The 24,114-nt window shown below is 60.9% G+C and overlaps 3 protein-coding genes across 5 annotated transcripts; 2 read left to right on the plus strand and 1 right to left on the minus strand.

The window, feature by feature from the left end:
- Positions 1-167: 167 nt before the first annotated feature.
- PLTP (phospholipid transfer protein) lies at positions 168-14,831 on the plus strand. 2 transcript variants are annotated; one of them, XM_056121228.1, is made up of 15 exons: positions 169-717; positions 801-900; positions 2,826-2,954; positions 3,153-3,308; positions 5,168-5,231; positions 5,318-5,381; positions 6,810-6,901; positions 8,636-8,812; positions 8,897-8,956; positions 11,775-11,939; positions 12,035-12,102; positions 13,464-13,506; positions 13,618-13,681; positions 13,770-13,846; positions 14,428-14,830. In XM_056121228.1, the coding sequence occupies exons 1-15, from the start codon at positions 618-620 to the stop codon at positions 14,566-14,568; spliced, it is 1,500 nt and encodes a 499-aa protein (XP_055977203.1). In that variant the 5' UTR covers positions 169-617; the 3' UTR covers positions 14,569-14,830. The 2 variants fall into 2 exon arrangements, with proteins under 2 accessions (XP_055977204.1, XP_055977203.1); XM_056121229.1 differs by lacking the exon at positions 801-900 and having other exon boundaries at positions 168-717; positions 14,428-14,831.
- Positions 14,668-21,506, minus strand: CTSA (cathepsin A). Its single transcript, XM_056121230.1, has 15 exons — positions 21,387-21,506; positions 21,051-21,256; positions 20,824-20,935; positions 20,581-20,631; positions 20,393-20,479; positions 19,490-19,645; positions 19,106-19,197; positions 18,785-18,869; positions 18,073-18,164; positions 17,893-17,971; positions 17,642-17,781; positions 16,573-16,648; positions 15,517-15,606; positions 15,218-15,322; positions 14,668-15,100 (listed from the first exon to the last, which is right to left on the minus strand). The coding sequence occupies exons 2-15, from the start codon at positions 21,254-21,256 to the stop codon at positions 15,017-15,019; spliced, it is 1,455 nt and encodes a 484-aa protein (XP_055977205.1). The 5' UTR covers positions 21,387-21,506; the 3' UTR covers positions 14,668-15,016.
- Positions 21,507-21,537: 31 nt separating this feature from the next.
- NEURL2 (neuralized E3 ubiquitin protein ligase 2) lies at positions 21,538-23,880 on the plus strand. 2 transcript variants are annotated; one of them, XM_056121236.1, is made up of 2 exons: positions 21,538-22,537; positions 23,701-23,869. In XM_056121236.1, the coding sequence occupies exons 1-2, from the start codon at positions 21,795-21,797 to the stop codon at positions 23,765-23,767; spliced, it is 810 nt and encodes a 269-aa protein (XP_055977211.1). In that variant the 5' UTR covers positions 21,538-21,794; the 3' UTR covers positions 23,768-23,869. The 2 variants fall into 2 exon arrangements, with proteins under 2 accessions (XP_055977211.1, XP_055977210.1); XM_056121235.1 differs by having other exon boundaries at positions 21,542-22,533; positions 23,701-23,880.
- Positions 23,881-24,114: the final 234 nt, after the last annotated feature.

A 24,114-nucleotide genomic window follows, 5' to 3' on the forward strand; every position in this document is an offset into this window, starting at 1 on the left:
GGCGGGGCGCGCCGCCGCTCAGTCCCCGCCGCCGGATCCCCAGCGCGCGCCGGCCCCCAGCGCCCCCGCAGTGAGTCGCAGCCCCCAGCCCCCCGGCGGCCGGCCGGGGTGCAGGGCGCGGAGAGTGGGGGGTGGGGGGCGGGCTGGGGGAGGACCAGGCGGGATCCCCACGGCTGCGACTTTAGGACCCGGGAGTACGGGGGCGCGCCCGCGGCTCGTTTCCTCCGGCGCGAGACCTGGGAGACCGTGTGCCACCCCCCAGGAATGCGCGTGCGGCCGTAGCCATGGTAACGGGGCAGCCTCGCGCGCCCTCCGCGGAAGGGGAGGAAGGGGGGTTCCTCGTCCCCCGGAGGGCCACCCGAGCGTCACATGATGCTTGCACGAGGGAATCAAGGCTGCAGCCCCTCCCTCGCGCGCGCGCCCCAGAGCCGCCGCGAGCCCGAGTCCGAGGCGGCTCCCCCCTCCCTGAGCCTCAGTTTTCGCATCGGCCCCTTGGAAGCACTGGCGCGGGGTGCCACCTCCCCGGAGTCCCCCTCTGCTGCTGGCTAACACCCGAGGCGTGGGTGCGAGCGGCCGGATGACCCCGCGGCGCCCCCCCACCCCCAGGCCGGCTCGCCATGGCCCTCTTCGCGACCCTCCTCCTAGCGCTGCTGGCGGGCGCTCGCGCCGAGCTCCCCGGCTGCAAGATCCGCATCACGTCCCAGGCGCTGGAGCTGGGTAAAGCCGGGCGGCGGGCTCGGGGCGTGGCGGGGGGCGCCCGGCCGTGGGCGCGGGAGTTACGGGTCTCGCTGCTGCCCTAGTGAAGCAGGAGGGGCTGCGCTTTCTGGAGCAAGAGCTGGAGACCATCACCATCCCCGACCTGCGGGGCCGAGAGGGACACTTCTACTACAACATCTCCGAGTAAGGGGCGGGGCTCGAGGGCGCGGAGGGGCGGGGCCAACCTCAGGGGGTGGGGCTCGAGAGCGCCATGGGGGCGTGGCCAAGGCCAGCAGGCGGGTCTCGAGAGGCGGGTGGGGCGTGGCCTACCTCAGGGGCGGAGCTCTAGAGCGAGGCGAGGCGTGGCCAACCTCGGCGGGTGGGGCTCGAGAGCGGTAGGGGTGTGGCCAAAATCAGGGGGTGGGGCTCGAGAGCGGTAGGGGCGTGGCCAAAATCAGGGGGTGGGGCTAGAGGGCGTGATGGGGCGTCGCCAATCCCTGGGGAGGAGCTCAAGAGTGTGGTGTGGGTGTGGCCAAGATCTGGGGGTGGAGCTCCAGAGGTGGTGGGGGCGTGGCCAAGCCTAGGGATGGGGCTAGAGAACGTAATGGGCGTGGCCAAAATCAGGGGGTGGGGCTAGGGGGCGTGATGGGGCGTCGCCAATCCCGGGGCTGGGGCTCGAGAGTGCGGCGTGGGTGTGGCCAAGATCAGGGGGTGGAGCTCCAGAGGTGGTGGGGGCGTGGCCAAGACTAGGGATGGGCTAGAGAACGTAATGGGCGTGGCCAAAATCAGGGGGTGGGGCTAGGGGGCGTGATGGGGCGTCACCAATCCCGGGGGTGGGGCTCGAGAGTGCGGCGTGGGTGTGGCCAAGATCAGGGGGTGGAGCTCCAGAGGTGGTGGGGGCGTGGCCAAGACTAGGGATGGGCTAGAGAACGTAATGGGCGTGGCCAATTGCGGGGGTGGGGCTCAAGAATGCGATGGGGGTTTGGCCAAGGTCAGGGGATGGAGCGCAGAGCGTGGTGGGGGCGTGGTCAAACCTAGGGGTGGGGCTAGAGATGATCCGGGCGTGGCCAATCCCGGGGGTGGGCCTCGAGAGCGCGGTGGGGCGTGGCGAAGGGCGGGGGCGGGGCTAAGGGCGGAGGGTAGCCCAGACTGTGTCCACTTCCTAAGGGCTCCGTGGGCGGGGCACATGCTTTGCCTGCGGGAGCCTGGGTTTCCCCCCCAGCACCAATGGGGGACTTCCACCCCCAGCGTTTCTGGACATGGCCTCAAGCTGCAACGACTCAAAGAAAATGTACGGGTTGGACTGCTACTAGGGCTAGCTTGAGGGGTGGTTAGAAATATAGACATTGGCAGGGGGAAGGTGACAGTGGTGGTGGGATCGGTGTTGGGATATTGAAGACCTGTGACCAATCATCGTGAACGACTTTGTAAACCACGGTGTTTAAATAAAGTGGAGGGGGGGAAGAAAAGAAAATGTAGGGACCGCCGGATGTGGATCAGAAAGAGAGAAAGAGACGGGGGATGGGGGAGGGAGGCCGGGAAGGAAGGACGACGTGGAGAGATTGGAATCTGTGGGTTTGGAGTGCAAAGACCTGGACATTTTCTGTGGGTGAGAGTGGGGTGCTGAGGTCCGGGGCAGAACTAATTGGGGAGGTCAGGGGAACAAACGTTCGACTTGAGACTTAGAATAAAGGGAAATTGGACGGTATCAGAGTCTGCATGGGGACTCGGTTGAGGGCAGGCCCTTGACTTGCATGCAGCCCCCCCCACCTCAGCGACCCCCAAGCACTCACTGCTGGGTGTGCCGCCCCCACATTTATTATGATTTGCATAATAAATAAAACAAACACCAGCTTCAGCAGCCTCAGGGGGTGGGAGGAAGGAAGGTGCACTTGGAAGACTGAAAAGCTGGGGTGAAGCTCCTTTTTTGGGGGGGGGGTGTTTGGCTTTGGGCCGCCGCGTGGGGGCGCTCCCGTCCTGGGCTCCCTCTCCACCGCGGGCGCTCGCGGTGGGGGCCTGGGAGCATCTTCCAGCCGCTGCAGCAGCATCCCCACCCCGACCTGGAAGAGGAAAAGGGCCTCCTGCGGGTGCCTGGGGCGGCCCCCCGTGACCCGCGGCCTCCCACGCAGGGTGAAGGTCACGGACCTGCAGCTGACGTCCTCGGAGCTGCACTTCCAGCCCACGCAGGAGCTGCTGCTGCAGATCACCAACGCCTCGCTGGGGCTGCGCTTCCGCAGGCAGCTGCTCTACTGGTTCCTGTGAGGACCCCTGGGGTCCCGGGGGGGGGGTGCGCCCGAGGGCTCTCTCCGGGGGAGTTCCTCAGCTCCCTGGGCCCTGCAAAAGGCAGGAAAATTGCAGAAGTCTTAAGGGGGGGATCAGATGCCCGGAGCAGGAAGGGGGGCTGACTAAGACTCAGTTAAAGGGGGGCCCACACGAAGCATCCCCGCTCTTGGCAGCTATGATGGGGGCTACATCAACGCTTCTGCCGAGGGCCTGTCCATCCGCACTGGTCTGCAGCTCTCCAGGGATGCCACTGGCCGGATCCGGGTGTCCAATGTCTCCTGCCAGGCCTCTGTCGCCAGGATGCACGCGGCCTTCGGGGGCACCTTCAGGTAAGTCTTTGTTGTTCTCTAGCAAACCTCTTTTAGAAGTTTTTTTTTTTTGTGGGGGGGCACACCTGGCAGTGCTCAAAGGAATCACTCCTGGTGGGGCTCGGGGGCCTGTTTGTGGTGCTGGCGCTAGAACCCGGGTCCGGCAGGTGCATGGCAAGTGCCCTCCGACCTCAGAAGCTTGTTTTCTTTTTTATTTTATTTTATTTTGCTTTTTGGGTCACACCTGGTGATACACAGGGGTTACTCCTGGCTTTGCACTCAGGAATTACTCCTGGCGGTGCTCAAGGGACCCTATAGGATGCTGGGAATCGAACCCGGGTTGGCTGGGTGCAAGGCAAACACCCTCCCTGCTGTGCTATCACTCTAGCCCCATTATTTTCTTTTTTTTTTCTTTTTGTATCACACTCGGCGATGCTCAGGGGTTACTTCTGGCTCATGCACTCAGGAATTACTCCTGGTGGTGCTTGGGGAACCATATGGGATGCTGGGAATCGAACCCGGGTCGGCCATGTTGGCTGTGTGCAAGGCAAACGCCCTATCTGCTGTGCTATCGCTCCAGCCCCATTGTTTTCTTTTTTTAAAAATTTATTTTTTATTTTTGGGCCGCACTCAGGGATTACTCTGCACTCAGGAATCACTCCTGGTGGGCTCGGGGGACTCTATGGGATGCTGGGGGCTGAACCCAGATTGATCATGTTCAGGACAAGCACCTTACCTGCTGTATTATAATTTTGGCTTCCAAATATTTATTTTTTTTTACAACACACTGTGGAGCGATAGCACAGTGGTAGGGTGTTTGCCTTGCACGTGGCCGACCTGATTGACTCGGGTTCGATTCCTCCGCCCCTCTCGGAGAGACCAGCAGGTTACCAAGAGTATCTCTCGCCTGCATGGCAAAACCTGGCAAGCTCCCCGTGACGTATTCGATATGCCAAACACAGTAACAACAAGTCTCACAATGGAGACGTTACTGGGCCCACTCGAGCAAGTCAATGAACAACGGAAGGACAGTGACAGTGACAGTGTGAGAAGTCTTTGCGCCAGTAGATGTAAAACAGCCTCTGTGCACACAGGGTGGGCTGTTTTGGCCCATAGTAAGGTTTCTGGCCCCTTACATAAAGCAGTTGTGTGCACTGCTGGATAGGAATTGGATTCTCGGTAATGGCTAGCTCTTACTCCTGCTAATGAAACTGTTCCAGAAGTGGACATGGGATTTATTCTGGTGTCGGCATATTGTGGATTTACAGGGCTGGAGTGCTCAGCAGCCACTCCCAGCAGTGCTCACGGGACCATGAGGGGCTGAGGCCTGAACCCAGAGCTCTTGCATGCACGGCATGTGCTGTAGCCCTTGAGCCAGCTCTCAACTCTTGAAGTCACTGTGTCCCCACAAAGCATGTGCTTCAGGACCCCCAAGGCAACTCAGAGAACAGAGACACTGGGAAGATACTGGGGGATGCAGACGCAGGCAATCAGGGAAGACTCCCTGAAGAGGAGGCTTCTGATCCCAAATGGGGAAAGGCAGAGCAGGAGCACTGAGTGGGGCGGAAGGCCAGGAGTGAGCATCTAGAGAGGGTGCTCCATGCAGACGCGCCGGGCCCTTGGGGACTGGCCTTCAGAATGGTCTCAAGTGAGAATCTGGACCCGAATCGTGGAAAACCCCACGGAGGCATTAGTGATTCTGGCTGAAGCTGAGGGGTTTCCCGATCTCCGGACCTGGACTGGGGTGGGCGTGGGGGGTGGCTGGCCTCACCAGCCTCTCCTCTCCTCTCTCCTCCCCTTCCCGTCTTCTCCTCTCCCCTTTTCCCTCCTCTGCTCTCCTCCCTTCCCCCTTCCCTCCCCTCCTCTTCCTCTCCTTGCAGGAAGGTGTACGAATTCCTCTCCTCATTCATCACCTCCGGGATGCGCTTCCTCCTCAACCAACAGGTGCAGCCGTCGTGGCAGGGGATGGGACAGTCAGTGGGGGGACAGTGCCCTCTTGGGAAGCCCCTGACCCTGCTCCTCACCCCTAGATCTGCCCGGTGCTCTTCCATGCCGGCACGGTGCTGCTCAACTCCCTCCTGGAAACGGTGCCTGGTGAGTGGGCATTGGGGGTGGTGGGCTCTGAGCCGAGCTGGGGGGTGAGGAGGCTGGGGAGGACTCAGCTGCTCAGACAAGCACCTCCAAGCTTGGCTGTGGAAGAGCCCTGGGCCCCCAGACGTCCCTTGGAAGTTCTCTCAGGCTTGCCTGGTTGAGTCCTTCGGGGACGGCTGTGAAGGTGGCCAGGGGGCAGTGGTCAAGTTGGCGGTGGGTTCCCTGGTGTCCATGGCCTGGTGCTTGTTTTTAGGTGCTTAGTTCCCATGTGTTTCCTCTGCCTAGGCTGTGTCAACTTAATTGGTCTTGGGTTTTTTGTTTTTAATCTTTTTAGATTTTCATTTTATTTATTTGTTTTGCTTTTTTGGGTCACACCCAGTGACGCTCAGGGGTTACTCCTGACTCTGTGTTCAGGAATTACTCCTGGAAGTGCTTGGGGGACCATGTGGGATGCCGGGGATTAAACCTGGATCAGCTGCATGTATGTCAAACGCCCTCCTCACTGTATTATCACCCCGGCCCAGAGATAGAACACAGTTTATGCTCTCATTTGCCTATTTTTTTGGCTTTTTGGGTCACACCCAGCGATGCTCAGGGGCTACTTCTAGCTCTGCACTCAGGAATGACTCCTGGCGGTGTTTTTGAGGGGCCCGGGATTGAACCCAGGTTGGCCACATGCAGGGCAAACACCCTACCCACTGTACTATCCGGCTTGGTTTTTGTTTTTTTTTTTTGTTTGTTTGTTTTGTTTTTTGATGGAGCCACACCTGGTGCTTGGGACCACATGGGATGCCAGGGATCAAACTGGGGTGGGCCGCGTGCAAAGCATAGGCCCTCCCCACTGTGCTGTCTCTCCGGCTCCCCAGGCTGTGTCAACTCTGAAGTGAGGCCCCGCAGCTCAGAGTCAGGAGTGAGCTCTAAGCACTGCCTGGTGTGGCCTCAAAACAAAACCAAAAGAGTATTTCTATTCCCCCCTTTTTTTTTTACTACACTCAGTGGTACTCAGGGCTTACTCCTAGCTTTGTGCTCAGGAGTCACTCCTGGTGGTTTGGGGGACCATATGCGATATAGGGAAATGAACCCGGGTCAGCCATATGCAAGCAAGGCAAGCACCTTACCCACTGTATTTCTTTTTTTTTTTTTTTTTTGCCTTTTGGGTCACATCCAGCAATGTTCAGGGGTTACTCCTGGCTCTGCACTCAGGAATAATCCTGGTGGTGCTCAGGGGACCATATGGGATGCCAGGGATCGAACCCAAGTCGGCCGTGTGCAAGGAAAAGGCCCTACCTGCTGCATTATTGCTCTGGCCCCTGTACTATCTTTCTGGCCCCACGCTAGTCCCCTTTTGTGGCTGATAAACTGAGGCCCAGAGAGGATGACCACCTCACCCAGCATCACACAGCTCTGAGTGATGTCTGTCCCTCCCCGCAGTGCACAGTCCCGTGGACAAGCACGTGGGCATCGACTACTCCCTCCTGAAGGACCCGGTGGTCTCCGTCAGCAATCTGGACATGGATTTCCGGGTGAGCTCTCTCTCCCCTTGGTGTGCCCCCCCGCCCCCCGCCCCCCGCCCCGTCTGACCTAGCCGGCTCCCTCTCCCTTCCCTGCATTGCCTGTTTGGGGGAAGCACACCCAGGAACACTCGGGTGCTGCGTCCGCTGGGGCCGGGGGAGCATGTGGTGGGACACTGACCCCGGCCTCCTGCCTGCCAAGTTTGTGCCCGAGTGCTCAAGTCCCCTCCCCCCACCCCGCGCTGCCCGCTTACCTTCCATCATTGGGCTCTGCATTTTGGGTTTTGGTCCACACACTCTGGTGCTCAGGGCTCATTCCTGGTAGGACTCAGGGACCCTATGGGGATGCCAGGGATCGAACCCAGGTCAGCTGCATGCAAGGCAAGCGCCCTAGTCGCTGTACTAGGGCTCCAGCCCCACAGGGCTCTGCAGAGGTCACTCCATTGAAATAAAACGCCAACTCGCAGAATTCGGGCCAACCTCCTTGGTACTCTTGTCTGGCCCCATCTTTCTAACTTCATCCGGCTCCTTTTCCCAATCTGCCCCTTCTCGGGCCCCAGGACGTTTGCTCATGCCGTGCCTGTCCCGGTCCCCTAGAAGTTGCTGCTCACATGATCTCATTTGCTCACTTACCGCCTTAGTTGCATGAACCGAAGCACGTGGCTTAGCCTTTCTGTCTCCTCGCAATCTTTGCATGGGAGCAGGACAGGAAGACGTGCCTAGGCTTCATGGGTGTTCTCCACGGCCTGGGTGCAAGCTCTGCACGAGGGAGGCTTGGGATAGAGCCTTGGGACCACATGGTCCCCGAGCACCCCCCTGAGTGACACAAGCATGGTGCCAGGAGTGGCCCCTGACCATCACTGGGTGCGACCCCAGCCCACTCCCCCACCCCAAACATAAAAGAACGTGTGTCTCCTGGGGTTGACTCCTGGACCAAAGGGAGGGTTATGGGCAGTCAGTGGGGGGGGGGGGGAATTGATGAACAACGGGAGGACAGTGACAGTGACAGTGACATTGTGAGAAGTCTTTGCGTCAGTAGATGTAAAACAGCCTCTGTGCGGGGAAAGCACTTTTTTTTTTTTTTTTTTTTTTTTTGCCTTTTGGGTCACATCCAGCAATGTTCAGGGGTTGCTCTGCACTCAGGAATAATCCTGGTGGTGCTGACCACTCGGGCTGTCCCACCGACGAGCTGTGAAGGCCACCAAAACGGCAGGGTCCGGCCTCCCTTCTCCAGCCGGGCTGGGTCGCTCCGGTCACCCACACCCGCCTTTGTGCGTGTGGTTCCTGCATGGGCAGCCGTGGACCCTGCTAACCTGCTCACCCCGGGGCCCGGTGCAGCCCCAGACCCTGCTAACCTCACCCTGGGGCCGGGTGTAGCCCCAGACCCTGCTAACCTGCTCACCCCAGGGCCGGGTGCAGCCCCAGACCCTGCTAACCTGCTCACCCCTGGGCTGGGTGCAGCCCCAGACCCTGCTAACTTCACCCTGGGGCCGGGTGTAGCCCCAGACCCTGCTAACCTGCTCACCCCAGGGCCGGGTGCAGCCCCAGACCCTGCTAACCTGCTCACCCCTGGGCTGGGTGCAGCCCCGAACCCTCCTAAACTGCTCACCCTGGGGCCGGTGCAACCCTGGACCCTGCTAACCTGCTCACCCCGGGGCCAGTGCAGCCGCGGACCATTCTGCCCACTCAACCCGGGGCCCGGTGCCAGCTGCCCGCTGGCTCCCCTGACCCCACCCCTGCCCCTAGGGCTCCTTCTACCCACTGTCCGAGGAGACCTGGCGCCTGCGTAACCAGGCCGTGGAGCCGCAGCTGCAGGAGGAGGAGCGCATGGTGTACGTGGCCTTCTCTGAGCACTTCTTCGACTCGGCCCTGGAGAGCTACTTCCGGGCAGGGGCCTTGAAGCTGTCGCTGGTGGGGGACAAGGTACGACCGGGGCTGCTGGAGGGGGGGCTGGGAGGGCACGCCCACCCGAGGCCGCCGCCTCACCCTGACGATGGCCCCGCGCAGGTGCCCCATGACCTGGACATGCTGCTGAGGGCGTCCTACATTGGAAGCATCGTCCTGCTGGTGAGTGCTGGCAGCGGAGAGCGGGGCTGGGGTTGGGGGGCATTGTGACTCGGGGGTGGCACATGCTTCACCCCAGAACGGGTCCCGGAGAACAGAGGGTTTCAAACTTCTTTGACCTACTGCCTCCTTTACAGGAAAAAAAAAAAAAAAGGATAGTTCAGAGCAGAAGTACAGGGGCTGGAGTGATAGCATAGCGGGGAGGGAGTTTTCCTTGCACGAGACTGACCTGGGTTCGATTCCCAGCATCCCAGATGGTCCCCTGCACACTGCCAGGAGTAATTCCTGAGTGCAGAGCCAGGAGTAATGCTTGTGTATCGCCAGGTGTAACCCAAAGAGCAAAAAGAAAAAAAAAAAACAGTGGAAGTACAGTGGGTACTGTGTAGGCTTGTGCTACACACGGCCAAGCCAGGTTCCATCCCCAGCACCCCCTATAACGGTCCCCCGAATTCCCCAGGAGTGATCCCTGAGCAGAGTCAGGAGTACGTCCTGAGCCCCTCTGGGTGTCACCCTCCCCCCACCAAAAAAGATAAAAACAGAATAAAAAGACTCAGTAAGTAAGCCCCCTCCCTCCCAATCCACTTTCTCTAAGTGAGCTAGAAAGCAAGCACCCCCCTCCCATAGACAAGGGCTATTATGTCCCTGCGGCCACCCACCATTTTACTGTCCCCAGGGACAACAATATCCCCCACTTTGATAGACACTGGTGTAGACAGATGGCCAGGTCCCACATGTCCCCATGGCATGCGTGTTTACACGATTCTGTGTTCTGGAGCTGGGGTTCACTGCAGCATATTTCTGCTTATTTCCTGTTGCTCCGTGTGTGTGTGTGTGTGTGTGTGTGTGTGTGTGTGTGTGTGGCGGGGCCAGGGCACGTGATAGAAAAGAGAAGTACATCAGTGATCATTTAGACCTGGCTCAATTCTGTACGTCCATCCAGAGCTGGGATCTGAACATGAACTTGACCTGGGTGATTCTGTGGGATCACACGGGCTTCTCTCCACCCTCCCTCGAGGGGCTGTCACGAGAATGGAAGGAATGAAGCTGTAAAGGCAGTAACATGGTACTTGGGGGAGGCAGAGCTCAAAGCCACCAGTACAGCGGGGAGGGTGTCTGCCGTGAACCCAACTTGGGTCCTTTTTTTTTAAAAATTTATTTATTTATTTTTGACTTTTTAGGGTCACATCCAGAGATGCTCAGGGTTTACTCCTGGCTTTGCACTCAGGAATCACTCCTGGCTGTGCTGGGGGACCATATGGAATGCCGGGGATTGAACCCGGGTCGGCCACATGCAAGGCAAACGCCCTACCCGCTATACTATCGCTCTGGTCCCCCACCTTGGGTTCTATCCCTGGCATCTGGTTCTCCTGAGCCTGCCATGGTGTGATCCCTGGGCACAGAGCCAGGAGTAAGCCCTGAGCACCGCTGGGTGTGGCCCAATAGGAAAAAAAAAAGAGCCACAACCTACCATGCTGTTACTGTCCTCACCGCCGTCCTCAGACTCAGCTGCCGTGAACTCTGCAGCCTAGTGACCTAGTTCGTAGTCTAGCTCTTGGCCTGATTGCATCACCAAGCAGTGGCTTGACCTGTCTGTGCCTGGATTTCCCCAGCTCAAAAATGGGTATGCTGGGGTCGGAGCAGAAGTACAGCAGGAAGCGTTAGCCTTTCAAACAGGGCTGGCCCCGGTTCAATAATTCCCAGCATCCCATGTGGTCCCTAAGTCCCACCAGGAGTGATCCTTGAGCACAGAGCCAGGGGTAAGCCCCGAGCATCACCGGGTGTGGCCCTGACACCCCCTTCCAAAAAAGGTATGTCTTCCTCCCACGGTGATGGGAAGGTTGAAATGAACCCCCACGCATGACATGTTTGGTGGAGAGTGAGTGAGTGAGCAGTTGGTCCGTGCGGGAAGTTTTTGAGTTGATCCTGGTGATTGTCGGTACGTAGTTAGCAGAAGCTGTTCCCGAGGCGTCTGCTTGGAGCTTGGAGATGAATGGTGAGAAGCGGAAGCAGGAAGAGGGGCTAGAGAGAGTCTAGCGGGTAAGGCGCTTGCCACGCATACACCCCCTCGTAGGTGCCTCCTAGGAGCCTGCCAGGAGTGATCTCAGAACACAGCCTGGCCCAGCCGGGTGGGGCCCAGGAAGAGAACAGAGAAAAGCTTGTTCCTTGCTGGGAGTTGCTTGCTTGCAAGGCTTGGGTTGGCCTCCCTGTGCTTGGACCCCGAAGCCCCCTCTGGGGAGAGATTCCTAAGCACCAAGTTGGCCCGAAAACAAACAGGAAAAGGGGCTGGAGCGATAGCACAGTGGGTAGGGCGTTTGCTTTGCACGCGGTAGACCCGGGTTCAATCTCCGGCATCCCATATGGTCCTCTGAGCACCGCCAGGAGTGATTCCTGAGTGCAGAGCCAGGAGTAACCCCTGAGCATTGCTGGGTGTGACCCAAAGAGCAAAAAAAAAAAAAAAAAAAAAAAAATCAGGGGCTGGAGAAATAGCGCAGTAGGGCATTTGCCTTGCACCTGGCTGACCCAGGTTCGATTCCCAGAATCTCATATGGTCCCCTGAGCATCGCCAGGAGTAACTCCTGAGTGTAGAGCCAGGTGTGACCCCTGTGCATCACCGGGTGTGACCCAAAAAGCAAAACAAACAAACAAACAAACAAACAGGAAAAGCAGGAAGAGAAGGAAGGAGGAGTTCTCAGAAACAGTCGTGCCTGGTGCGAGTGAAATGAGGCTCTCTGTTGCCGGTTGGGGAAGTGGGGTCCGGGGAGCGGGGGAACTGGCTTTCCTCCGGGGCTTCTAAGTGACCAGAGCTGGGGGCTGTCCCCAGACCCCTGCAGTGATCGACTCCCCGCTGAAGCTGGAGCTGCGGGTCTCCGAGCCCCCGCGCTGCACCATCAAGCCGACGGGCACCACCGTCGCGGTCACGGCCACCGTCACCATCGCCTTGGTCCCACCCAACCAGACCGAGGTCCAGCTGTCCAGCATGATCATGGTGCGGGTATCACAGTGGGGGCTGCCGAGGGCTGGGGTGGGGGTGCCCACAGCGCTCGGGTCACACAGTCGTCCCTGTCTGACCCTTGTGTGCAGGACGCGCGGCTCAGTGCCAAGATGGCCCTGCGCGGGAAGGCCCTGCGCACGCAGCTGGACCTGCGCAGGTAGGTAGGCGGGTGGGTCCCCCAGCACTCTGGGGGGCTCCGGAGCGAAAAGCTACCAGGGTAGCAGGGGGTTTCTTGGCAAATGCCTTGTTTTTTTTTGGGTCCACACCTGGTGATGCTCATGCAGGGGTTGTTATTCCTGCTCCTGTTCTCTGTGTGCTTGGCGCTCAGGAATCACTTCTTTTTTTTTTTTTCTTTTGCTTTTTGGGTCACACCCAGTGATGCTCAGGGGTTACTCCTGACTCTGCACTCAGGAATTACTCCTGGCGGTGCTCGGGGGGACCATATGGGATGCTGGGAATCAAACCCGGGTTGGCTGCATGCAAGGCAAACGTCCTACCTGCTGTGCTATCACTCCAGCCCCTCAAGAATCACTTCTGGCAATGCTGGGGGGCCCCATGGGATGCCAGGGATCGAATCCCGGGCGCTATGTGCAAGGCAGTGGCCCTGTCGGCAGTACTCTCTGGCCCCAGGGTGAGTGTGACTTGGCTGCCACCAGGAGGCAGGCGAATCAAACAGACCCTTATGTCCACTGTGAGGTCACCGCTGGGAGAGGAGCCAGAGGGCTGGACCAGGCACTTGGCGCTGAGATTCCCAGGTTTGGTCCCCTAAGTACCATGAGTGCTCAGAAAGGAACAGAGAAGAGAAAAGAACTTGGGTGCCCTGCAGGTGGCAGACCTGGGTTGGATCTCTGGCACCAGACTTTTTTTTTTTTTGCTTTTTGGATCACACCCAGTGATGCACAGATGCACAGGGGTTAGGTTACTTTTGGCTCTTAGGAATGACTCCTGGCGGTGCTTGGGGGACCATATGGGATGCCGGGGATTGAACCCGGGTTGGCTTCGTGCAAGGCAAACGCCCTACCCACTGTACTATTGCTCCGGCCTCACTTTTTTTTTTTTTAATTTGCTTAGTATTTGTCAGGAAATAAGCACTGTAAATTCTGGGTTTTGTCTGAAAGCCACACGTGGTGGGTGTGGGGCTGCTCCCAGCAGTGCTCAGGGCTTGGTGCTGTGGGGAGAACCCGAGCTTCCAGTGTGTGTACTCCCGTTCCCTCTGAGCTCGTCACAACGCACCAACAGTCACCAGCGTGACACCCTTGCCGCCCTAGGAAGCGCTTGGCCCAGTACAAACAGCACGCTTGGGGGCCAGGCAGGGCACAAGCCTTCTTGGGGTCCATCCCTAGCACCCCACCCCCACCTCCAGCAGACTTGGAGAAAGGAAGCCCAAGGAGGGGGAAATGACTGTCCCAAGGCCTTTCACCGGCTAAGACCAACTCAGAGCCTGGGATGGAGACACCACATGGATGGGGGGCATGGGAGGGGCAGGGGTGCTCCCAGGGCACGTCTTTCTCTGCACAGGTTCCGAATCTACTCGAACCAGTCTACACTGGAGTCGCTGGCCGTGAGTGGGGAACAGATAGGGGGCGTGTGTGTGGGGGGTGCTGAGGCGAGGGTCCGAGGAGGGTGAGGGGCAACCCAGCGAGGCCCTGACCTTGCTCGCGCCCCCTCCCAGCTCATCCCGCTGCAGGCGCCGCTCAAGACCATGCTGCAGATCGGGGTGATGCCCATGCTGAATGGTAGGGCTGCAGGGGGGCGGCGGGGTGGGGGGCACAGAGGGGTGGGCGGCCGCCGTGCCTGGGCTGAGCCGGCTCTCACACCCCACAGAGCGGACGTGGCGTGGGGTGCAGATCCCCCTCCCCGAGGGCATCAACTTTGTCCACGAGGTGGTGAAGAACCATGCGGTGAGTGGGGGTGACGGGGAGGGATCCCCCCACCTCAGCTCCGAGGGCTCCCCCGTGCCCGCCTCCCAGCTCCCTCCCACCCTGCCCAAGGCACTGGTCACTTTGCCACGCCGCCCCAAGTCAACTAAATCCTTCCCGTCTTAGCTAAGAGGCCCCCCCTTGACCACAAAGGCCGACTCTTCAACCTTTATCTGAGCACCCTTTACAATTTTTTTTGCTTCTTGGGTCACACCCGATGCACAGGGGTTACTGCTGCCTCTGCACTTGGGAATTACTCCTGGCGGTGCTCAGGGGACCCTATGAGATGCTGGGAATCGAACCCGGGTCTGCCGCGTGCAAGGCAAACGCTCTCCCTGTTGTGCTATCACTCCAGCCCCTTTACACAAAGTTTTAAGAACCACTTTGCGGGCCAGAGAGGGAGTAGAGTGCAGAGGGCACTTGCCTTGCCTGTGGCTGACCCGGGTTCGATCCCCGCCACCACTAGTGGTCCCCGGAGCCCCACCAGAAACAATTTCTGACTTCTGGAGGGTCCCCTTGAGGTCTGGCATCAGTGACGGAACCCCCTCTCTGCCCCCGCACAGGGCTACCTGACCATCGGGGCTGACCTCCACTTTGCCAAAGGGCTACGAGAGGTGATCGAGAAGAACCGGCCCGCTGGCCCCAGGGGCCCCAGGACCACCAGTACCGCCAGTACCTTACCACCCTCTGCGGCCGCTGCCTGAGCCCTCCCCGGCCCTGGGCAGCCACATCAGTCGGGACTGCAGTTCCTCCCTATTCACCTCCTCACCAGTCCCCGGGGCCACGGAGGAGAAGACAGAGGCTTAACCTGGACCCAATTTAATTCCATAATCACAGTCTGGCCAGCCGGCCACCCAGTCCGGCCGTCTCCTTCCCTGGGGCTGTCCTGAGCTACTGTCCTCCTGGGACTCTTCAGTGTGTTCTAGAAGCAGGAGGCGAGGGGGGGGGGGTGGGGGTCAGCCCCTGGGGGCCCCCGATCCCCCCGGCTATCAGGAATAAAGTGCGGGTTTCCCCGGAGCTGTCTGAGGCACTGGGGTGCAGAGGGGCGGTGGCGGGGGCGCAGCTCTGGCAGCGGGGCTGGTCTGCATAAAAAAGCGCCTCCTTCGGGGCGGGATGGGCTGGCTCTGGCTCTGGCAGCGGCTGGGGCTGGCCTCAGTATGGTTCCTTGTTCAGGAAGCGGGAGAACATGGTGAAAGCGGCCTGAGGCTTGTCCGTGGGGACCATGTGTCCGGCACCCTGAGGAGTGAAGCTTTGTGAGGTCTGCCCCCCACTGCCCAGCCCCTCCCCCCCGAAGCTGCGCCCCCCCCCCCGGAAGCTGGCCCCCACCCCTCCGCTAGCCCCCCCCCAGCCCACCTTGATGGTGAGAAAGGAGATGTTGGAGAACTCCTTGACGAAGCCCCCGATCTGCTCTCCACTGTCCCCATAGTCCACAAGCCAGGGCCGCCGCTGGACCTCCATCTGCCCGGGCAGTGAGACTGAGCAGGGGGACCCCAGCCCCCCGCCATTCCCACCCCCACACCAGCCTCCCAGCTCCACAGATCTCAGGGCCTGGAGCTCCGCCAGCTTTGCTCAGGCTGCCCGAGCCAAGCCCTTGGGCACCACCCCTGGCTCCTGCCACCAGCCTTGGCCGGCCACGGCCACGACCGACCCACCTTCTGGTTGAGGGAGTCCACGAACCACTCATCCCCCAGGAAATTGCAGGCCATGTCCACGTCCCCGTTGTACAGCAGGATCCGGTATTTCTGCAGCGGGACAAGGGGCGAACCCAGGGGTTCTAGGATGAGCCCAGCCTGGGCCCCGGGCCAAGCTCCCCCCAAGGGGACTCCAGGCGCCTGCCCGGGCCAACAGCCCGAGCCAGCAAACACGGGCGTGCTGCCGGCTTCCTCTGTGCCCAGCGCTCTGTAAATGCTTAATCCACATTGGGCTTTTTTCCTGGGGGGAGGGGGTGGAGCAGAGAGGGCAGCTACCCCCTGCTCATGGCCTGAGGGCCACTCAAGGTTCTCGGAGGATCCCATGGCACCAGCCAGCCCTCTGCCCCCCAGGAAGATCCCATCTTTAGCCCAGAGATGGGGAAGTCAAATGTCCAATAGTCATTTTTTTTTTTTTTTTTGCTTTTTGGGTCCCACCTGGCAATGCACAGGGGTTACTCCTGGCTCATGCACTCAGGAATTATAATCTCCTGGCAGTGCTCAGGGGACCATAGGGGATGCTGGGAGTCGAACCCGGGTCGGCCGCGTGCAAGGCCAACGGCCTCCCCGCTGTGCTATGGCTCCAGCCTCTAGTTGAGATTCTTGCCTGGAGTCACATGGCCAGCGAAGGGATTTGCGTCTCAGAGGGCATGTGCTGACCACTCAGCCCCTAGCCAGCTCCTGCCCACCCCAACCTCCTTGGACTTATCCACAGTATTTGTTGTTGTTGTTAGGTTCTTGGGCCACACCCAGCAGTGCTCAGGGATCACCCTGGGCGGGGCCGGGGTCGACTGTAGGGGGTGCCCTGCCCCCCTGGACTCTCTCTGGCCCATCCACAGCAGATTCTGACCTTTCTCCTCCCCGTTAAGGCTGCCTGGCTGCGCGGACCCCTCCGTGCTCTACAGTAAAGCACCACGGGGCCGAGTTCAGGCAAAGGACATCACAACTGGGAGTTTCCAAGCCCCTGTTCACAGGGAGCCCTCCAGGGGCCCCTTGCCCGGCCGGGCTGCCCCCACCCACCTGCGTGGTGAGCAGCTTGAGGTACTGTGTGTTCATACTTTGGTACAGGCGGCGGTACTGCAGGTTCACCAGGAAGCTGCAGGAGCAAGTTGGGGGGGGGAGGGGAACGTCAGACAGAGCAGACAGGGAGAAGGATGAAACCCAGATGGGGATCCCGAGAGACATCCAGGCATTCAAGCATCTGCCTCGCCACCTCGCTGACCCGGGCTCAATCCCTGGCATTGCTGGGTGTGGCCCCAAACCCAAACACACAAACAGGATCAGGGAGGGGGGGATGGGTGGTGCAGAGGCTTTGCATGTGGAAGGTCTGGGTTCGATCCCCAGCACCAGATGGTCCTCACAGGTGACTCCTGAGCACCAAGCTGGGAGCAGCCCTTGACAAAAAAGTAGGAAAAAAGCCAGGCTGCAACCTCCAGGGTTGCTACTTTGGGGCGGGAGGAGGGACAGACACCTCCCTTGGAAAGGGGTAGGGACACTTTCTGGTGGCTACGATGAGTGGGGTGTAAATGGAGGTCATGTCGTACTCAGGGGTCAGCGGGTGTGAATCCCAGCTGTCAGCAGAGGGTGTGGAGGGCTGCAATTGTCCCTGCCTAGCGCTGGGTGTGACTCCAAAGCCAAGAACATGGTTTTTGTTTATTGATTCTGTGGCCACACCCGGCCACGCTCAGGGCTTACTCGGCACTCAGGAATTACTCCTGGTGGTGCTCAGGGAGATGCTATGGGATGCCAGAGCTTGGACCCAGGTCGGCGGTGGGGCGGCGTGCAAAACCAACGGCCCGCAGTACTCACGTCCCGGCCCCATCCCTGGACCATGTCTTAAAAGAACCGAACGGTTTGGGGATGTGTTTGGAGGCTTGCTTTGCATGCATGCAGCCCTGGGCACCATCCCCAGCAAAAAAAAAAAAAAAAAAAAAAAACACAAAGAAAGAGGAACTAGTAAATGGCCCCACGTGACGGCGGGCAGTCCTGGGGAAGGTCTCCCATGCTCACAAGTCCCCCGTGCCCCCCACTTCCCCCCTTGCTTTACTTGCACACGTCCCCGCGGTCCCTCCCGTGTCCCCCAGCTCACTTGCACATGTCCCAGCGGGGCAGCTGCTCGGGAATGTGGAGCGCTTTCCGCACGAACGGGTTGTTGAGGTAGGTGGAGGGGGCGGTGGTGTTGGTGCAGGGGGGGTCCATGCGCACCCTCTCCCCGGAACGCAGCAGGGCCTGGGGACACATTGTGGTGGTGGTGGGGGGGGAGGGGATAGGAAGATCAGGATCTGGGCTTCACGGCCCTGCTGGGACAGAAGGAAGGAGGGGAGGCTGGGGGGTGCGTACCTGATGCCATACCCTCTTCAGTGGCAGGCGAGTGAAGATGTTGCCCAAATCCTGGACCACCACGGCGTCCTTGTCGTACCTGAGAGCAAGCAAGGGAAGAGGGGGGGAGGGGAAAGTGGTGGTGACGGCCTCCAGAGTTGGGGTTGCTCTGGGGGGCGCAGACAGGGCGGCGGGCCTTACCTTACGTGGCCGGGCACGCCCCCGGCGCACGGGGCGTAGAGATTGTAGATGTTGAGGCCTGAGCTGCCCACGATGCGGGACACTTCCTGAAGCTGCAACGACACAGCCGGCCACCAGGTTTTACGGGACCCCCAACCCACCCTCCCCCCTCCCCCCATTTACCATGAGGCTAAGCGTGCACCCACATCACCTTACAGCATCACCCCCACCCCCCGGCTTTCCCCACGGGGAGACAGCTCAGTGGAAGGCCATGGCAGGCCCCGTCCGAAGGCCGCCACCCGCCACTTCCTGGTGCCTGGCCCTGAGGAACCCTGACGGTGAAATGGACGGTGCCTTGCCCAGCTCTGGGCCTTGGCCGGGGTCAGCAGGGTGGAGCTGGGGAAGATAGTACAGCGGGGGAGGGCTTTTATTTGCCTCACTAATGGCCGGCCCGAGTTGGATCCCCGGCATCCCATCCGGTTCTCACCACCCCTAAAGAAGCCCGCCGGGATTAATTCCTGAGTAAGGAGCCCGGAGTAAGCGCTGAGCACCGCCGGGATGGCCCCCAAACAAGAGATGCTATGAAAGTCGCAGGAGGGGGTGATGGGCACTGTGGGGGCGTGGCCGGGGGATGGCAAAGGACACAAAGGTGCAGGATGGGAGGCAAATGGCAGTGGGGACACAGATGCTGCCCACGTCCCCAGGGATGCGGATGTTGTGGGGAGACACTCACACTGGCCACGCATTCCTGATCCTTGTTGTCGTAGAAGTTACACTTGTTCTGCGAACAGCAGTGGGTCTGCAGAGAAGACCAGAGCCTGGAAGAGGTCAGAGTGCACGTGCTGAATGAAGCCCCTGGCGGGCCAGGTGGACCCTCGCCCCCGATTGCCAGGGTACTGCCCGCTGCCCTCTCTGACCATCAATTTTGATGACTCTGCCTCAGCTTCCCAGCACCAAATTCTCTCAGAAACTCCAGCCCCCACCTCGGGCCCTAAGCTGGGCAAAACCCGGGGTATGTGCCTCCGGACCCGCGCCATCAGGGGGCTGCCCATACCTGTTCCCCAGAAGGCCGTGGTAGTAGGCGAAATACACCAGCGAGTTGTCATTCTGCTCGTAGGAAGAGAGTCCATTGCCCACAGCCAGTCCCTATGAACATGTGAGGTGCTCAGTTCCTCTGGGGGGAGGGGGGGCGGGAGAGACGGTGCCTCCCGTGACCTCCACCCTGACCTCTAGCAATCCGGAAGTGGAAACCCTGGTTGGTTTGTGGGGGTGGAGGGAGGGGGTGGCACTCAAGGACTGGTGCTGGCAGCCCGGCTGGAAGGCGGGTCGGCAAAGGTGGTCGCCTGCCAGGGTGCGGTGTTTGTGAGGCCGGTGGCCGGGAAGGCCCCGGGGCCGAGCTGGCCACCTCCCTAACCAGCAGGCGTCCTTGCCTCCTCACCTGAAGGTTCATGCTGGGGTCCTGCATGACCAGCACGGCCAGGGTGGGGATATAGATGCCGGCATAGCTCTCTCCTGTCAGGAAAAGCGCGTTGTCCTTGTACTCCGGGAACAGGCGGAAGAAATCTTGAAGGGCCTCAAAGTTGCTCTGCGCAACCTGGGGTGGGCAGGGGAGAGGGCATCAGGGGGTTCTGGGTGACCTGGGGCCGTCAGGGAAGAGGGGATCCGGGTTCTGGACAGCCTGGGGTGGGCAGGAGAGAGGGCATCAGGGGGCTCTGGGTGACCTGGGGTGGGCCAGAGGAAATCAGGGGACTCTGGGGAGCCCGGGGTGGGCCAGAGAGGGAATCAGGCTTTGATATCTGAGCTGCACAGAACCTTAGAGCGATCAATGCCAGGCGCCTCTCTCGATGTAAGGGGAAGTGCTTTGGCCAAGAGCACCACACAGGGCCTGGAACTGGCCCAAACAGTGACACATGCCAGCCTCCACAGAGGGCCTGGAACAGTCCCAGACACACACACACACACACACACACACCTAGACATATCTTGGAGTCATTGGTGGAATAGGAGAAACACACACACACACACACACACACACACACACACACACTTCAGAGTCATTGGTGGAATAGGAAACACACACGCACCTAGAGTCTTTGGTGGAATAGGAAAAACACACACACACTTCAGAGTCATTGGTGGAATAGGACACACACACAAACACCTCGGAGTCACTGGTGGAATAGGACACACACACACACACACCTCAGAGTCATTGGTGTAATAGGAGACACACACACACACACACACACACACACCTCGGAGACATGGGTGGAATAGGAAACACACACACACCTCGGAGTCATCGGTGGAATAGGACACACACACACACACTCCGACTTACCTCGGAGTCATTGGTTGCATAAAACTTGTCGCTGGAATAGGAGAAGCCCACCCCGGCCGGGGACTCGAGGTATAACATGTTGGCGATCTAGAGGGAGCAGAGGCGGCACCGAACTTGCAGCGGCCTCCCCGGGCGCCCAGGTCCCCCCTCCCCCCCTCCTGCAAGGACCCCGCGCAGCTCCCCAGTACCAGGTTCCAGGAATACGGGTTGTACTCCAGGGTGACACCATCTGGCTGCACCTGAGAAACGGAAACAAGGCTGGTGAGAGGCACGGGGGGCACCGCACCTTGGCTTGCCATCCGGGCCGAGCCCGGGGGAGAAGAGAGCGCCAGGGCAGCGGCGGGGAGGAGGGGGAGAAGGAACTGCACCCCCCCCGCGGTGCCCCGGGGGACCCCGAGCGCGCGCGGGGGAGCGGGGCGCCCCGCACGCACCAGGAAGGGGCCGTGCTCGGTGAGGAAGCCGTCCAGCGAGCTGCAGCCGGGCCCGCCGTTGAGCCAGAGCACCAAGGGGCTACGCTGGGGATCCTTCTGGGCCTCCACGAACCTGGGGGAGGGGAGGGGGCAAGGACCGGCGCTCAGGGGCCGCGGCTCCCGCGGAGAGGAGGGTCCTGGGGCGTCCCCCCGCCACCACCACCCCGCCCGGGGCTGGGGGTCCAGACCAGTAGTGCAGTCTCTTGGAGCCCGTGCCCCGGAGGTAGCCCGAGTACTGGCGGAAGCTGGGCTGCTTGGCCAGCCCGGGCAGGCTCCGGATCTCGTCCCGCTCGGGGGCGGCCTGGCCGCGGGGCGCGCAGCTCAGCAGCAGCAGCAGCAGCAGCGGCGGCAGCAGCAGCAGCCGGGTCGGCGGCGTCGGCGCGGCTCGGACCATCTGCGCGGGCGGGAGGGGCGGGCGTGAGCCGATCGCGGGGCGCCCGGCCCGGGCTGGGGCTGGAAGGAAGCCCGGGGACCCCCCTCCTTGCCCGCCGGCCCACCGGCCGGCCGCCGGAGCACCCCCTCACCTCTGCGCCCGCGCGTCCTTGCGCTCTAGGAGGGGCCCGGGGGACGGGAAGTCATGTGGACTCGGGGTCACGTGGGCGCGGGCACCACGTGACCGGCTCGCCCCAGCGCGGGGACCCCCCCACCCCCCGCCGCCTCCTCCTCCCTCTCCTGGTGGGGGCGGGGGGAGGAGCTGGCGTGGGGACCGAGGCGGGTCAGGGTCCGCCGCGGCCCAGGTCACCCCCCGATCCCCCCTGGGCGCCCGCGATCGGGTCGCCCGCTGAGCCGGGCCGGGGGCTCCGCGTCTCCCGTGCACGGCGGGGATGGCCGAGTCAGCGGGGCAAGACCTCCCCCCCCCCGTGTCCCCAGCTGTCCCCAGCCGTCACCCAAAATAGCCCCAGGCGCGCGCCGGCCTGCGTCCCCGGCGGGCCATGGCTGCTGGCCCCGGGCGCGTGGCCCCGGGCGCGCCCCCGAGCCCCGCGCGCTCGCCCGAGCCCGCGCCCACCCGCTTCCACGCGGTGCACGGCGCCAACATCCGCGTGGACCCGTCCGGGACGCGGGCCACGCGCGTGGAGAGCTTCGCGCACGGCGTGTGCTTCAGCCGCGAGCCGCTGGCGCCCGGCCAGGTCTTCCTGGTGGAGATCGAGGAGAAGGAGCTGGGCTGGTGCGGCCACCTGCGCCTCGGCCTGACCGCGCTGGACCCCGCCGGCCTGGCCGCCGTGCCCGAGTTCTCGCTGCCCGACCTGGTCAGCCTCGGCCACACCTGGGTCTTCGCCATCACTCGCCATCACAATCGCGTGCCCCCCGCGGCGGCGGACCCCGGCCCACCCCCGCCTCTCCCGGGGGTCGCCGCCGCCGAGCCCTATCTGTGCATCGAGCAGTTTCGCATCCCCCGCGACCGCCTGGTGGGCCGCAGCCGGCCCGGGCTCTACAGCCACCTCCTGGACCAGCTCTATGAGCTCAACGTGCTGCCCCCCACGGCGCGCCGCAGCCGCCTGGGCGTTCTCTTCTGCCCGCTGCCCGACGGCACGGCCGACATGCACATCGTCATCAACGGCGAGGACATGGGCCCCAGCGCCAGGGGGCTGCCGGCCGCCCAGCCCCTCTATGCCGTGGTGGACGTGTTCGCCTCCACCAAGAGCGTGCGCCTGGTCCAGCTGGAGTACGGCTGTAGGTACCCCACCTCCTGGGCGGTCCCCTTGGCATCCCCTGGTCGGTCTCTTGTCGGGCCTTGGTCAGACCCGCGTTGATTTAGAAGTTGTGTGTCTGTGGGGCTGGAGCAATAGCACAGCGGGTAGGGCGCTCGCCTTGCACCCTAGGCCACCCCGGGTTCGATTCCCAGCATCCCATATGGTCCCCTGAGCACCGCCAGGGGTGATTCCTGAGCACAGAGCCAGGAGTAACCCCTGTGCATTGCTGGGTGTGACCCAAAAAGCAAAAAACAAAACAAAACAAAAAGAAGTTGTGTGTATGTGTGTGGGGAGGTGGTCTGGCTTCAAATTCCACCCTTGCCTGTCACCTTGGATTAGACAGACACTCCCTGACTCTGCGCCTTAGTTTACCCATCTTGGGTGTGATTGATTAGAATGTCCTGCACCTCCCCAATCTATCTATCTATATGTATATATATATATGTATTTGGTCTGGGGGGGGGGCCCACACCTGGTAATGCTCAGGGCTTACTCCTGTCTCTGCACTCAGGAATCATTCCTGTTAGTGCTCCAGGGACCCTATGGGATGCCGGGGATCAAACCCCGCTTGGCCGTGTGGAAGGCAAGCGCCCTCCCTGCTGTACTATCTCTCCAGCCCCTCCCCCCTCCCGATTATATTTCATTTCATTATTTTTCTCTTGGCTGCACAAGGTGGAACCCTGAACCTTCTGAGCTAAGTCTGCTGCCCTGAAATGTACCTGTTGTCTCACATAAATGTACAGGGAGGGCAGGGATGATTCTCGATCTAATCTCAGATCTGGGGCCTTGAGGACCGTGTGTCCTGAGCAGATAAATGCTCCTAGATCAGGGCACACGCACACCGGCTGAAAGGGATCAGGGGCTCCAGAGGGGGTGCGCTTGATCCCGGCCTGCCAGGCCTGAGGTGGGAACTCCGAGCCTGCACTGGGTGACGGGGCAGGGAGGGCGCGAGTGTCGTAACCGGGCTGCAGTGTGGTAACCTGCGCTGTTGTGAAAGAGGCTGTTATTGGAGCGCGTGCAAAGCACATGAAGCAGGCAGGGCCCGGAGAGGGGTTTGCCCAGGGAAGGAGCTTGCTCAGACGAATGGCCCAGGGGACACCAAGACCTAGAACTTGGCAGTTCCAACCTTCCCTCCTTCTCTCCACAGTGCCCTCCCTGCAGACGCTGTGCCGGGTCGTGATCCAGAAGAACGTGGTGCATCGTCTGGCCATTGACCGGCTTCACCTGCCCACAGGACTTAAGGATTTCTGCAAGTACGAGTAAAGGCCTGCATCGGCTCTGGGCCCTCTCGGAGGCTGGCCTCGCGGCTGCCAGCTCTCATAAAAAGTAATAAACGGTCGATGCTGAGATTGTTTCCTGGATGGTTTCCTTGCCCCTGAATCCTTGAGGGGTGTTTGTTGTTTGTTTGGGGTCCACAGTCAGGGGTGCTCAGGAGCCACTTCCTGGCTCATGGCTCAGAGCACCCTGTAGGACCGTAATCTGGGTCTTCAGCCTGGTGAGCTCTCCCTCCCATTCGAGGGATGCTTCTAGAGTCACGGGAGTCAGCAGGCCAGAGCATTTC

Source organism: Sorex fumeus, unplaced genomic scaffold, assembly GCF_029834395.1.
Source record: "Sorex fumeus unplaced genomic scaffold, SorFum_2.1 ptg000044l, whole genome shotgun sequence".
Classification (NCBI taxonomy): domain Eukaryota; kingdom Metazoa; phylum Chordata; class Mammalia; order Eulipotyphla; family Soricidae; genus Sorex; species Sorex fumeus.

Excerpts from the sequence above, each read along its gene's own strand:
- PLTP (XM_056121228.1), top strand. The coding sequence starts at position 618 with ATGGCCCTCTTCGCGACCCTCCTCCTAGCGCTGCTGGCGGGCGCTCGC. Across the intron at positions 901-2,825 it reads TTCTACTACAACATCTCCGA|GGTGAAGGTCACGGACCTGC; the intron begins GTAAGGGGCGGG and ends CCTCCCACGCAG. Across the intron at positions 8,813-8,896 it reads TGTCGCTGGTGGGGGACAAG|GTGCCCCATGACCTGGACAT; the intron begins GTACGACCGGGG and ends GGCCCCGCGCAG.
- CTSA (XM_056121230.1), bottom strand. The coding sequence starts at position 21,256 with ATGGTCCGAGCCGCGCCGACGCCGCCGACCCGGCTGCTGCTGCTGCCG. Across the intron at positions 19,198-19,489 it reads ACCCCAGCATGAACCTTCAG|GGACTGGCTGTGGGCAATGG; the intron begins GTGAGGAGGCAA and ends ACATGTTCATAG. Across the intron at positions 16,649-17,641 it reads CCCCGCTGGGACATGTGCAA|CTTCCTGGTGAACCTGCAGT; the intron begins GTGAGCTGGGGG and ends TTGCTCCTGCAG.
- NEURL2 (XM_056121235.1), top strand. The coding sequence starts at position 21,795 with ATGGCTGCTGGCCCCGGGCGCGTGGCCCCGGGCGCGCCCCCGAGCCCC. Across the intron at positions 22,534-23,700 it reads GGTCCAGCTGGAGTACGGCT|TGCCCTCCCTGCAGACGCTG; the intron begins GTAGGTACCCCA and ends TTCTCTCCACAG.